The following is a 12,984-nucleotide window of genomic DNA, read 5'->3' as shown; positions in this document are numbered from 1 at the left end:
CAATGTAAATAACATCTTAAAACCCCTTATATTAACTTTTTTTAATATCTTAAAAACCCTTATATAACTTAACATTAAAAGGCCTTTAGCAGATAAGAGGTTTCTTAAAAACCCTTAAATTAACATCAAAACACACCTTTTCCTTGTAAAATAGTTCACATGTCCATGGCCGTAGTTTATGTAGAAAATATGCTATTGGGTCCCTCAATGTACTACTTATCTCTATCGAATAGACTAAGAAAGGTTACAATGAAACTTGCAGAGAGAGCAGGGTGATGAAGTTAAATTCCATCTTGTGGATTGGAATATTCTATGCATTTCAGCAAGTGGAGGCTTGGGGGGGTAAGAAAAGTGGGCACAGCCAACTAAGCCCTTTTGGCCAAATGGTCATGGCGCTTTGGAGGGGAAGATGACTTTTTGTGGAGGCAGGTCATTGCCATGTAGTATGGAGAGGAAGATGACTTTTGCTCCTATTATGAGACATTGAGAGGCCCAAGTGTTGTAAGTTTCCCATGGAAGAGTTTTTGACGTTCCAAGAAACCAAGAAGGGTCGCTTTCTTCGTTTGGAAAGTAGCTTGGGGTAAGATCTTGACATATGATAATCTCATCAGAACAGGGCTCACACTAGTAAATTTAAGCTGCAAGTGTAGATCAGTCCATGAACCACTTCTTGTCACATTGTGATATAGGAAACAATAATGGGAACTTATGTTTTATCCGTATCTGAAATCCAGCGGGCCCTACCAAGAAGTGTTGGTGATCTTTTGTTTGGTTGGAATGGTTTGGCAAAAACAATTTTTTTGTGTGGAATTCAGCCCCTCTATTATTTTTCTTTTTCTATTAGTAATAAATTTTATAAGAAATTGCCTCAAAAACATTATAAAAGACGAGATAGCTTAATGAATTACTATAAAAAACAGATTGGAGCTGCATTAGTAATATCTTGACATATGATAATTTTATCAGGACAGGGCTTACATTAATAAATTGGAGCTGCATGTGTAGGTGCAGCGATGAGTCTATGAACTACTTATTGTTAGATTGTGATATAGCAAATGGTATGGAATTATGTTTTCTCCGTTTTTTGGAAAGAAGTGTTGGTGATCTTTTATTTGGTTGGAGGAATTAGTTTGGCAAAGACAATTCTTTTGTGTGGAATTCAACCCCTGCATTCTTTTTTTTTTTTTATATGTAAGTAATAAATTTTATTGCAAAGAAACAGCCTTGAAAAAGTTACAAAAGACGAGATAGCTTAAAAATTTTCTATAAAAAACAAATTATGCAGAAAAAGGGATTGGATCGGTAAATTCTGTTGGGGTACACTGTCATTGAGACCCATGACTGTCGCCCTCAGAGTAATCTAAGAAATGAAAGCTTCAGCTTCATTCCCAACGCTTCCAAATTTTCAAACATACCGAAGTTTTGCTCCCACCACAAGAGCCATATCAAACACAACAGAGGAGCGTTTCCCAAACCAGTTCCACCAACCCACTAGAAGATCTGTTACTCTACTTGGCATCACCTAGTTAACTCCAAAGAGACCAAAGACATAGCCCCAAAGTGCATTAGCAAAATCAAAATGCAGTAAGACATGGTCCCCTGACTCCCCACTATGCCTACACATACAGCACCAATGCACTAACATGATACCCCTTTTTCCAAGGTTGTCATTAATCAGAATCTTCCCCAGGTTGCAGTCCACACAAACAAAGCTACCCTCTTCAGTGCTTTAGCACACCAAATCCCTCTCCAAGGAAAAGAAATCTCCCTTGGACCTCTCAACACCCCATAATAAGACTGAATACCAAACATCCCATTGCCTTCCTTAGCCACTCTATGCTTGTTACAGACTTTATGGAGGGTAAGTAATTATTGCACTTTTGATAATGTGAAAAACTGGGTGGTTCATTCAAAGAATTTTTTCAATAGATCATTGTTTGAGTGATATCATGCGTTGGTCCTAGTGCAACTCATTCTTTTGTAGATTTCATTGACTCTCTGTCATTGCGTATGTAATTCACTTCTGTTCTAATTCTTTAGGATACCTAATGATATAGACACTGTGTACATGAGGTAAATCCTCATTCTCAATAAAATTCTTTTACGTATAAAAACCTCTATTAAGAATAATATCTCAATTTCTCAATCCGAATGCACTAGGTTTCATCGTGGTCAATTAGCTATATAAAACTTAAAGAATGGACACCATTCAAACATACTAACCTGTGCTGACATCGGCTGTGCACTCTTCCCAACCACCACTGGTAGATCATACTGCTCAAGATAGCTCCAAATCGTATCCTTTAGAACAGGAGAGACACGAACAAAAGTAGCTATTGCATTCCGCAAAGCACCCTGTAATAGCATGTGATATTCTGGGTCAAAAACAGTGAATAGAATTTCACTTGCAGCTTCTATCCTCCAACAGAGACAAGAAGCTGCAAATGTTATACCATGATACTCTTCACCAAAGCAATATAAAACTACAGATGTCAACCTTCAGATACGGAGGCACATTTTCATAACTAAGCAGCTTGAATAATGGTTCAATATCAGGAAACCAATTCTTCCTTTCGATGGGGTTCCCATTCTCCATAACCTGTATCACATGCCATGTCAGCATCAAAATGCAGTTATTCCTTTCTATTGGAAGGGAGAAGATAAAGGTAATGACTCATTAACCAACAAGCTAACATTTGAGAACCTAACATATTGTAAAACATTTTTAAGAACCTCTTCAGCTTATATTTCAGATTCATTTACCCATTCCACTGCTTTTCTCAACAACTAAAAAGCCCATACCCAATGTACAATGCTCCTGCTTTTGCAGGGTCTGGGTGATTTTCTTCAAAAGGGAAAATTACAATTTTTTTTTTTTTTGATAAGTAAGAAGAAAATATTATTGAAAAAGGAATAGCAAGAAAAATACAAAGAGTTCACGGTAGTGAACAAAGAGTAATAAGAAACAAAAAGACACAAACAGCCACTAAGCTATTCTAATAGACAAAAGAAAATCCACAAGAGTAGAACAATTTGAGAGACCCCAACAACGAGACCAATCAAAGAGGGTCCGTTGGCATAAATCTAATAACTGAACCACAAATTTCCCATTATCCTCAAAAGAACACTGATTCCGTTCAGTCCAAATAGTCCACATTAAATAGCCTAGAACCAAATTCCAAATATCAGAACTATGCTTCCCAAGCCAATGATACCAACAAAATAATAAGTCCACAACTAAACCTGGCATGACCTAATCGATCCCAAACAACCTAAGCATATGTGTCCACAAAGAATGAGCTATCGGACAAAAAAATAACAGTTGATCCACATATTCCTCATTACAACAACACATACAACAACAATTCGACAAAGGGCAACCACAGAGCATAAGGTTATCCAAAATTAGAATCTGACCATGAGCTACTATCCACATAAAGGGAAAATTACATTTTACCCTCTAAACTATACCCCTTTTACACTTACCCCCCTAAACTATGGGAAAGCACACTTTACCCCCCTAATCTATTACCCCTCTAAACTATGAGAGTGTACACTTATCTCCCTAAACTATTACTCAAGTAACACTTACCCCTCTAAACTATAACTCATGTAACACTTTACACTCCATCCCATGGGTAATAGTTTAGGAAAGTGTGCATTCTCATAGTCTAAAAGGTAAGTGTAAAAGGGGTCATAGTTTAGAGAGGTAAGTATAAAAGGGGTTTTATAGTCTAGGGGGCCAAAGTGTGCATTCTCATAGTTTAAGGGAGTAAGTGTAAAATGGGGTATAGTTTAGGGGAGTAAGTGTGCATTCTTATAGTTTAGGGGTAAGTGTAAAAGGGATCATAGTTTAGGGAGGTAAAGTATAATTTCTCTCTTAAAAACTAATGATTATAAATATGCATAATGCTCCCAAGAGCTACGTAGCTCAAGTGACACCTCTTGGTGTTTACAAAGACATCCAGGAGTCAAATCCCCATACAAATAACTATCGATGTATTAAAAAATATACATAATGTTAGACAATACATCGCAATTTATAGATTTGTGTAAAATGTCTAAGGAAATCACCAAAATGGAGGCAATCACGCACCTTATGTGGATGGAAAATTATTTTATAAAAACACAAACAAGCAATTAAAAAGCTTCAATGCATCAACACATAAGTTTTCCAAAAGTCCAAAAATTAAGGAAAAGAAGTGAATTAGAACAAGTAGTATCTGCAAAAGTAGCAAGAAAAACACAAGAACATGGAATTGAGCCCCCACAACAACAAGCAGCCTTAATTCCAAATTTTTGGGGTCATTTATGAATCCTCAACATATTAGATAGAGTCAGCCACATGTATCTTTTCCTCCATTCTATTTTATCTAAAGTTATATTCTATATTCTTCTCTTAGATAGAGTCAACTCACTCCTTACCAGTGCATTAATTTCTCTCCTCTAAACATGGCCAAACCATCTCAAGTGGAATTTATCACCAAACCTCCAACGCCAATTCTCATGTAGAGAAAACCAAGTTTAGTCACAAGATGGCTTTACAGAGTTAGATTGCTTGGAAATTTTGGAACATCTTTTAAAGAAACATCCAAAGAAATGCAAAAAAATCAAAAGGCTGATAAAATCGTAATATCGAACAAGTAAGAACCTTTTGAAGAACATTCAGGTATGCAACTAGTGCTTTTGCATCCCCCTCAGGGAACTCTGGTAGCATTGCACCAGCAGTTTGAATGGACTGTTTAAACTTCTCATCATAGATTGATAAGCAATCAAACAAAGTGCTCCACCCAACAGACCGGAATGCCTTCCCCTGAAGTAACTCAAAAACCTTTGAAGCTCCTTCTTGACTACAAGCCTAGAGGTAACATCAGAACATGAAAAATCAAAACAGATATACCATAATGAATATAGAAAATTCTCCGATTACAGGATTATGAAGAATAAAGAAATTCATTTCACATACCAAGGTACTCAGCATATTCAAGAAACCCACAAGTGTTTGAAAATTTGTATGATCCTCTCCAGCAAAATTTACAAATGTCCACAGAACATCATTGCCAGACAAGAGCTCTGGTTCCTTCTGATAATAATATAATTAACAAAAGCATAAGAAGCTATACTACAGAAAAATTCATAGAAAAAAGTAAATCATTCTTATTTTTAGCAAAGGTGGGCAAAAAATGAAATCACACACTTCATCCCAGTTTGTTGGTCCTTCATAACTCCAAATTTTTAAGGGGACAATACATTTAATGATTTTACTTTCAAATAGAACTATTTCCCAAATTACCCTTTCTTTTTCATGTCTATGAACTATGGTTGTTTTTGAATTCAAGGGTAAATTAGTAAAGTCAAAAACAGTGCACACTCTTTCTAGAAAGTGTACAAAAATTTTGGAATATCCCAAAAAGCTATAGACTAGAACAGAATGAAGCAGAGGGAGTACATTATTCATCTATATATTCTGATTAACAAGCAATATCATTTGGTTTGATCTAAATAATGATTTGAAAAAAAAAAAAAAAAAAAAAAAAACAGATCTACCTACACAGAAAATTCAATCTAGACAGCCTTTTCAGAATAATATTTGCCTACACACAGAAGATAACTATAAATGTTTAATTTCCAATTAGAACCCTTTTTTTAAATATAGATACAATAGAATTTCAACTTATGGCATCCGCTCCATGATGATTCTCTTATTTGATAACCAGAGACTTTACCAATTGAGCTAACTAGATCCCACAATTTCCAATTAGAACATGTCACTTGGGATTTTTGAGATTCATTTCACATTTATATAATTTACTTTGGTGTATTAAACAAGCAATTATTTTGGAAGATTCAAAGTGATTTAATTTAGTTCAAACTAACCTGATAAATTTGGCTCACAAACTCTAGGAGGGAGACAAATGTTAAAGAGCCAGTTTCAATGGCTTGTTGAGAATTCAAGTTGCCATCATGTGAAAAATCATGTGAGCTAGCCATCCGGTAATGACTAAGCACGCTCATGGCTTTCTCTTTTGATTCTTTCACCTGTGAAAAAGTATACAGAACCGTAAGTACAGAAAGAACACATGCTTGAAGCCAGAGAAAGACCAATGATAACTAGGGAATCAAATACATGTTATAAGGAAGAGAGTTAAATATGCACAAAAGTAAGAAAGAGTGATGCAGCAACAAGTTAATTTTGAACCAAGACAGCTTAGGTCCCTTGTTTAGGTCTATTTTGTGCAAAAGACTAAATCTTTTTAAACCCCCCTAAGATTATTCTATTCCAAAGGAAACCCAGCTAAAATTATTCAAGTCTATCAGCCACTAAAATAGATAGAGAAAAGTGCCAGAAAGCAATTTGCAAACGATTATCATCTCAAGTTCAAAAGGAATTTACCGCAACCCCCACCACTAAAAGAAAAGAAATCCACGACCAAAAGCAACAAAACCTACAAGCTGTCCTGAAAGAATTAGTTATAATGCTTGCCCACCAGTCTCACCAATTCCCCAGAAATGGAAATTAATCTGTTTCCAGTAAAAAAAAATTATGCAATTCATACACCTCTTTAAGCTTTTTTCTGCATACACACAAATTCTTATTAAAGAAACAAGTAAACAACAAAAATTAAAAACATTATTCCAAGCTCACAATTCTTTATTTCAAACCAATGTATAAAATAGGTTCTTCATTGTCTAAACACCTGCTGTTCAAGCACAACTCAAAACCCTGCTTCATGGAATCTAATAATAATGGTAGGAGCCATCAAAAGATATAAAGCCAATCATGCAATAAAGATCTGGTCATCGTCATCGTCATCGTCATCATCATCCACAAGCTATTTGAATCCGCAATAGTTTGACATACTAAAGTTGCAATCTCTATAGACTCTATTACACTATTCAGATGAACTGACATATATAGAAGGCAAATTAGTCACTGAAATCATCATTTGGTAGAGAAATGACATGTCAACCAATCAATTTTCACTCTATCATAATGCCATATATTTAAGAGAGAAAAGAATACGTACACATATTATATATATATATGTGTGTGTATAAATATATAGATATCAAACTGACCTTGTCTCTGGCAGGTGGCTGAGACAAGAAGCAGGTAATTAGCTTGTGCAGATAACCATTGTACACATATATCATATCCTCGTCATCATTCTGTATAAATTACAAAGCAAACAACACAGCAGACTTAATGACATGCCAATGAGAGACAAATTACAAAGGTACAATCTTAAAATTGATTACTTATTCAGATCAAGTTAAATTAAAATGTTACAGCAATCTGGACATGAAATAACATAACAATCAATTTTCTGGAAGGGGAAATATACGAGTTATTAATGTGTGCAACATCAGAACAAAGTAAAGACATGAAACCAGATTATTTTTTTGATAGGTAAAAAGATATAAACCTGCTACATTTCATTCTATGCATGCTACAATGATTGTAAACGTTGACCAACTATATAATGGGAACTATGAGATAACATGAAACCAGATCAAACAGTAACCCCCAAAGAAATGCTGCATAAGAACCAGTGCATTAATCGCTCTACCCTAAACATGACCAAACCATCCCAAATGACTCTTTTCATCAATAGAGGCCACCCATGTCTTTAAGAAAAGTTCATCATTATGAATCTTATCTTTCCATATATTTACATTTTCATTTCAGCTACACTCATTTTATGAATATGTTGGTGCTTAACAGTCCAACATCAAGTACCATAGAGCATAGCTTGTCATCTTTTTCTTTTTTTCTTTTTTGGATAGGTATAGTGCATAACTTGTTTTATAGTAGTCTTATAAAATAATTATCCTACGATCACACAATGCTCCTCATGCATTTCTCCACTTCATACTTACACCTTGTTCTTATCCTATGATTCACATCCTCTTCAATCTCTCCATCTTTTTGGGGAGTTGCACTTCAAATGTTTGGGATTCAAAGGGTTTTGCCGGGGAATGTGCCAGCTTGAGAAACTAGCTTGGTAAGTTTGGTTCAGATATATGGAAAATGGTGCCAGCTTGTTTGATGTAGCTTGCTTGGAAGGAGAGGAATAGTCGTACCTTTGAAGACAGGTAAAGCTCATCAGATCAATTGAAAGTGCTTTTTGCTCGTACTCACTTTGATTGGTCCTGGATTTGGGGTTTTACACAATGTATTTCTATTTTAGATTTTCAAGTTTCCCTTAGATTTACCGTTTTGAGACTTTTGTAATTCTTTCCCTCTGTGTTCATCATCATGAACATAAGGCTTTTCTTGGTTCTCAATAAATATTCATTACTTATCCAAAAAAAAAAAAAAAAGATATTGAAAGCTGTATCTCTCTCTCTCTCATTTTTGTATCTCTTCAATATCAGCCTTACAAGTTACGGCCCCTTCATCTCTGTTTCTTTTTTTACTAAACTTACATTCCATATATCTCTATCTCAGTCCTACTTTTTTTTTTTTGGATAAGTAAATAAAAGTCTATTATGTATCAAACAAGGGATGCCTAGCAATACACAAGCAGTGTTCTACAGGACATTCTCAAGCTACAATACAACGATCAGTAAAATATAAATAAGAAGAGAGAAAATGGCCTGGAAGAACAGCCATCCATTCAAGCAGGACCCCCTAAAAATAGACTTCAGCTCTGTTGTGCTCCTTAGTCTTCGAAAGCTCTCTTATTACGCTCCTTCCAAATGGTCCACATAAGGCATTATGAAACAGCCCACCAAATGCCACCCACCCCCAAGACTCCAACACTTCACGCACCCTCCTTGGCATCACCCACTGCACCCCAAACAAACAGAATACAAAAGACCACAACTCCTTAGCAAACTTACAATGAAGCAACAAATGATCCACACTCTCCCTATTGTTCTTGCACATGTAACACCAATCAATCATGATAACCCTTCAACAGTGTAAGTTATTCAATGTAAGAATCTTACCCATCACAAAAGTCCAAGTAAAAAAAGATACCTTAGTTGGGACATGAACCTTTAGATTCTAGAGTGTCTCAATCATTTTTTAATTTAATACCCACCTTTAATTTCATCCACTAAAACTAAATCTGCAAAAAGCATAGCCAAGAGACTTCTTAGATCAATTTAGTGCCTTTTTTTAATGAATAATAATATTTATTGTTGAAACCCAGAATACAAGGAATATGCTAAGAGAGAAAGAAACAATCAAGCCATAGAACAACTATTAGTGAAAGTAAAGCAAAGAGGGAGAGGAGAAGGTGGACAACACAGCCATCCACTCATATAGAACACAAAAACGGTAAAACACTAGCTTCAGCTCCGTAGAAGGCCTCTCTAAACCTTCAAACCATCCACAATAGACGCAAAGTAACTGTACTCCAAACAGCTCCATTACCCCAATGTCCAATACTCCAATTGATATGATACAGCTTATTCTTCAATTTTTAAAAATGGTATAAATGTTGTATTTTGAAAAAGTATGGTTTAACAGGATGCCAAGCATGCACTTAGTGAGCTCATCCATCACCAGTGCCAAGAGATAAGAGCTTGATGTTAATCCTTTTGATGCTCATCAAAGGAGAGTAAAATGTTTTAAGCCTTGAGGAACAAAACCTTGCCGTCTCTCTCCCTCTCCAAAATACCACAAAAACCTCTACAGTGATAAAATACAGCTGGATCTCTTAAATGACCAAAATACCTTAAAAACCTCAAAAATGTCCCTCGAAACCTTCAAAATAATTGAGACATCCTCAGAACCTCAAAAATGACAAAAATAACCCCACCCCCGGGAAACCTTTGAAATGACCAAACTAACCTTGAAACCTCCAAAACCACCAAAATACCTTCAAACCACCAACAAGACTTAATAATCCCTAAAACTACCAAAATGATAAATATACCCCCAACCCATTGAAATGACGAAAATACCTCCCAAAACTTCAAGAATCAGCCCCAAACTTTTAAAAGTCAGACAAAAACAACTATTTAAGTGCATATTAATGTGTATCGAGCACGTGGGCAAGTTAGATCCTACCCAAAATTAATAGATTGGATGGGCAATGGATAATTATTGTTTAGTTGATACTTTTATTAAATTTTTTTGTTTTGTATTTTGCTTTTTGTTGTCACACTCTTATTTTGATTGTGCTTATAAGTAAAATTTTCAATAATTTATAAGAATAACTTTTAGCTATTTTATTTTGATTGTTCTTATTTTTTAGGTTGATTTTAGTAGTTCTGTATTAATATTTTATAGTGGTGAGTTAAAGTTGTTATTTTATATTCATATAAAATAATATAGCTATTTTATTTTGATTCTTCTTATTTTTTAGGTTGAATTTAGTAGTTCTGTATTAATATCTTATAGTGGTGAATTAAAGTTGTTATTTAATATTCATATAAAATAATATAGGAAAATTTGTGATTTTTGTATGAGTCAAATGTTGGAAAATGTTTTTTAGAGCATTTTTAGGAACACAATCAAACACCAAAAAAAAAGCAGTTTTCCCTGAAAATGTTTTCATTCGGAAAACACAACTAACTCTGAAACATAGAGCCTTAATATTACCAGTACCACATTTAAGAAAATGTCAAATTTGTAAAAATTTAGCAAGGAAAAAAGTAACATTACAAATAAACCTGGTAAGCCGCAGTTCGAAGAACTTTTTCCAATAATGACTGGAAGACATTGTTTGAGAAAAGAACTTCCAAGCACGAATGTAGGTAACCTAAATCATTTGATGAAGCATTTGAAACAGACTCCCTTGCAGCAATCACGTCTAAGATTAACATCAAGTGTACGGCCCAAGCAAGCCTTACTCCGTCAACAAAGCCCTCAACATTTAAATCATTTCCAACAGCCATCACCTAAACCATGCATGATCATGAGTAATTTCTGAATCATTGCAAAAATAGAGATCGAGTAAAAAACAAACCACCAAGATTTCTCATCTTACAATTTCATGGAATTCATGCCTAAAAGATGCATCACTGGAGAGAACGGATGTTTTATCGGGTGCTGCACTCAGAGCATCTGATACGAAAGCGATGACAAGAGAAAAAAGAAGGCTAAACGTAATCTGCATCAACAACAAATAGTATTATGTGATAAAACAGTAAAAGTATATAAATGCGTGAGAACATGTAAATCAAATTACATTCATGAATATATATATATTTTTTGATAAGTAAAATAAATTCATGAATAATACATACAATGAGTTTGTGTTGAGGAGAAATTTTTTTTCTTTTTCTTTTTTTTTTTTTGTTTTGGGGGGTGGGGGGAATTCTCTCCAGTTTACAGCTAAAACAATTCAAAACAATCAAAGGCATAAAATCTGCCATGTTGCCAATGAAGATTTTATCCAAGGGAGCACAACAAACATTCTCCAAAGTCTAAACAGCATTGCCCATTTAGAAATCAAAGACTACCACCACCATCAAGAAAAACCTCCACCTATAATGGGATCTCTGTACTTTCCTGCTAGATGGCAACGACGAATACCATATTTTCTTTATCAATCTTCCCACAATTCCACTAGCTCAAACTTCTCAAGCCATCCAATTCAGCCCTAACTGGATTCTTATCCATGACTCCATGTGTGTCTTAAGTGTCAAACACTCAATAATTTTCAAACCCAACCCTAAATGCAATAAGCTAAAAAACCTTCAGTCCATAAGAATATAAACACATACCTGATGTTTTAAGGTGGTGTTACTCTGACTAAGTTCAATAGCACTATCTTTTAAAGTGGAAAAAATATCTTTTACATCCTTTGGGCCTGCAAACAAGACATGATACAGCACTAGCAATATGAATACTCTTCTAAGAGAAAAGTACAAACAATTGATTGCATCACATTTGGATTACCCTTATTTGGCTTTTACTGGACAAAGAAACAAAATATATTTATTTAAACAAATTCAACATGGGCTCTAAAATGTAGATGTGTTTAGGAAATAAGCTTTTTTTATGATCAGTAAGAACAGAAACTCATTAATGAAAAAAAAAAAAAAAAAAAGACAGCAAGAAAAATTATGCAAAATACAAACTTTTTCTAGATATGCCAACAGGGATTGACACTGAATTGTCATATTTAGTTTTTAAAATTAGGGCATTGCAATGTCAACATCTACTAAAGAACCTAGGTTCCAGGACCAAAACACAAGACCTAGCTTGAAATCTATCACACATGTTCGTACACTTAAAATAGTATAGATTTGGCCTCATTATGCCATATCTCCAGCTTCATGGCCATTGCTTATTCTCACAGAAGTGGACTTATATTCTGATGCAAATATTCAATCAATCTTTTTTTTTTTAATAAGATATATTCAATCAATCTCTTATCCTTCTGCTAGGCATTGATAGTACAACATAAAAATCGAACAATACTTGCATGGCTCAGGAACTTTTCCTGATCATTAAGTTTCAGCTACAACTAAATCAACTTAACCAAGCTGACTACTGAGCGCAGTCAAGCTCAAAGAATCAATACCCGCCTCTCAACTCACTGTCAAACCTAGCTAAAATAAGGAAATTCCAACCCAAACATACTATGGTTACAATGAGTCAGAAACTATGGATATATGCAGACCCAGTTGCACACTTAATTGAGGTATACCTACAACTCTATTCAACAAGTTAAATCCCACGCAATCAAACAACAGTTAACTTCACAAAGGCCATGCTAGATGGAGGTTTTCTAAGTACCTCTAAATTTGTAGAATTTCAAATACCACAAGATGGAAATCAGAAGATTTCTGTATAAGAACTTTTTTTACATTCTAAAGAATTCTAAGACCAAATTCTTCATATTTTATCTTAATGTGACAGATAACCCTCGAGAAGGAGCATGGTTAATATCTTCCAATTATTTTATCTTAATGTTTTTTCTACTGGTAGCCAGCACAAATCATGAGAATATTGGAATATGGAGAGCTAGATTGCCATAATTGCATTTCATAGAGGATACATCATGAATGATAAGATGC

The 12,984-nt window shown here is 34.7% G+C and overlaps 1 protein-coding gene across 3 annotated transcripts in view; it reads right to left on the bottom strand.

The window, feature by feature from the left end:
- Nucleotides 1-12,984, bottom strand: part of LOC126715376 (nuclear pore complex protein NUP205) — a 44,788-nt gene that overhangs the window by 19,637 nt on the left and 12,167 nt on the right. For 2 of the 3 annotated variants that reach the window (XM_050415952.1, XM_050415950.1), the window contains exons 7-15: nucleotides 11,686-11,771; nucleotides 10,947-11,069; nucleotides 10,630-10,857; nucleotides 7,081-7,170; nucleotides 5,878-6,039; nucleotides 4,967-5,083; nucleotides 4,652-4,858; nucleotides 2,498-2,599; nucleotides 2,224-2,355 (exon numbers count right to left, since the gene is read on the bottom strand). In XM_050415952.1, the coding sequence (XP_050271909.1) occupies nucleotides 2,224-2,355; nucleotides 2,498-2,599; nucleotides 4,652-4,858; nucleotides 4,967-5,083; nucleotides 5,878-6,039; nucleotides 7,081-7,170; nucleotides 10,630-10,857; nucleotides 10,947-11,069; nucleotides 11,686-11,771 (1,247 nt within the window). The remainder of the gene's footprint in view (nucleotides 1-2,223; nucleotides 2,356-2,497; nucleotides 2,600-4,651; nucleotides 4,859-4,966; nucleotides 5,084-5,877; nucleotides 6,040-7,080; nucleotides 7,171-10,629; nucleotides 10,858-10,946; nucleotides 11,070-11,685; nucleotides 11,772-12,984) is intronic. The other variant, XM_050415951.1, reaches the window with a different exon arrangement.

Source organism: Quercus robur, chromosome 2 (genome assembly GCF_932294415.1).
Source record: "Quercus robur chromosome 2, dhQueRobu3.1, whole genome shotgun sequence".
Taxonomy (NCBI): Eukaryota; Viridiplantae; Streptophyta; class Magnoliopsida; order Fagales; family Fagaceae; genus Quercus; species Quercus robur.
The sequence above is the reverse complement of the archived record's forward strand: the minus strand, read 5'-3'. Positions and strand labels throughout refer to the sequence as shown.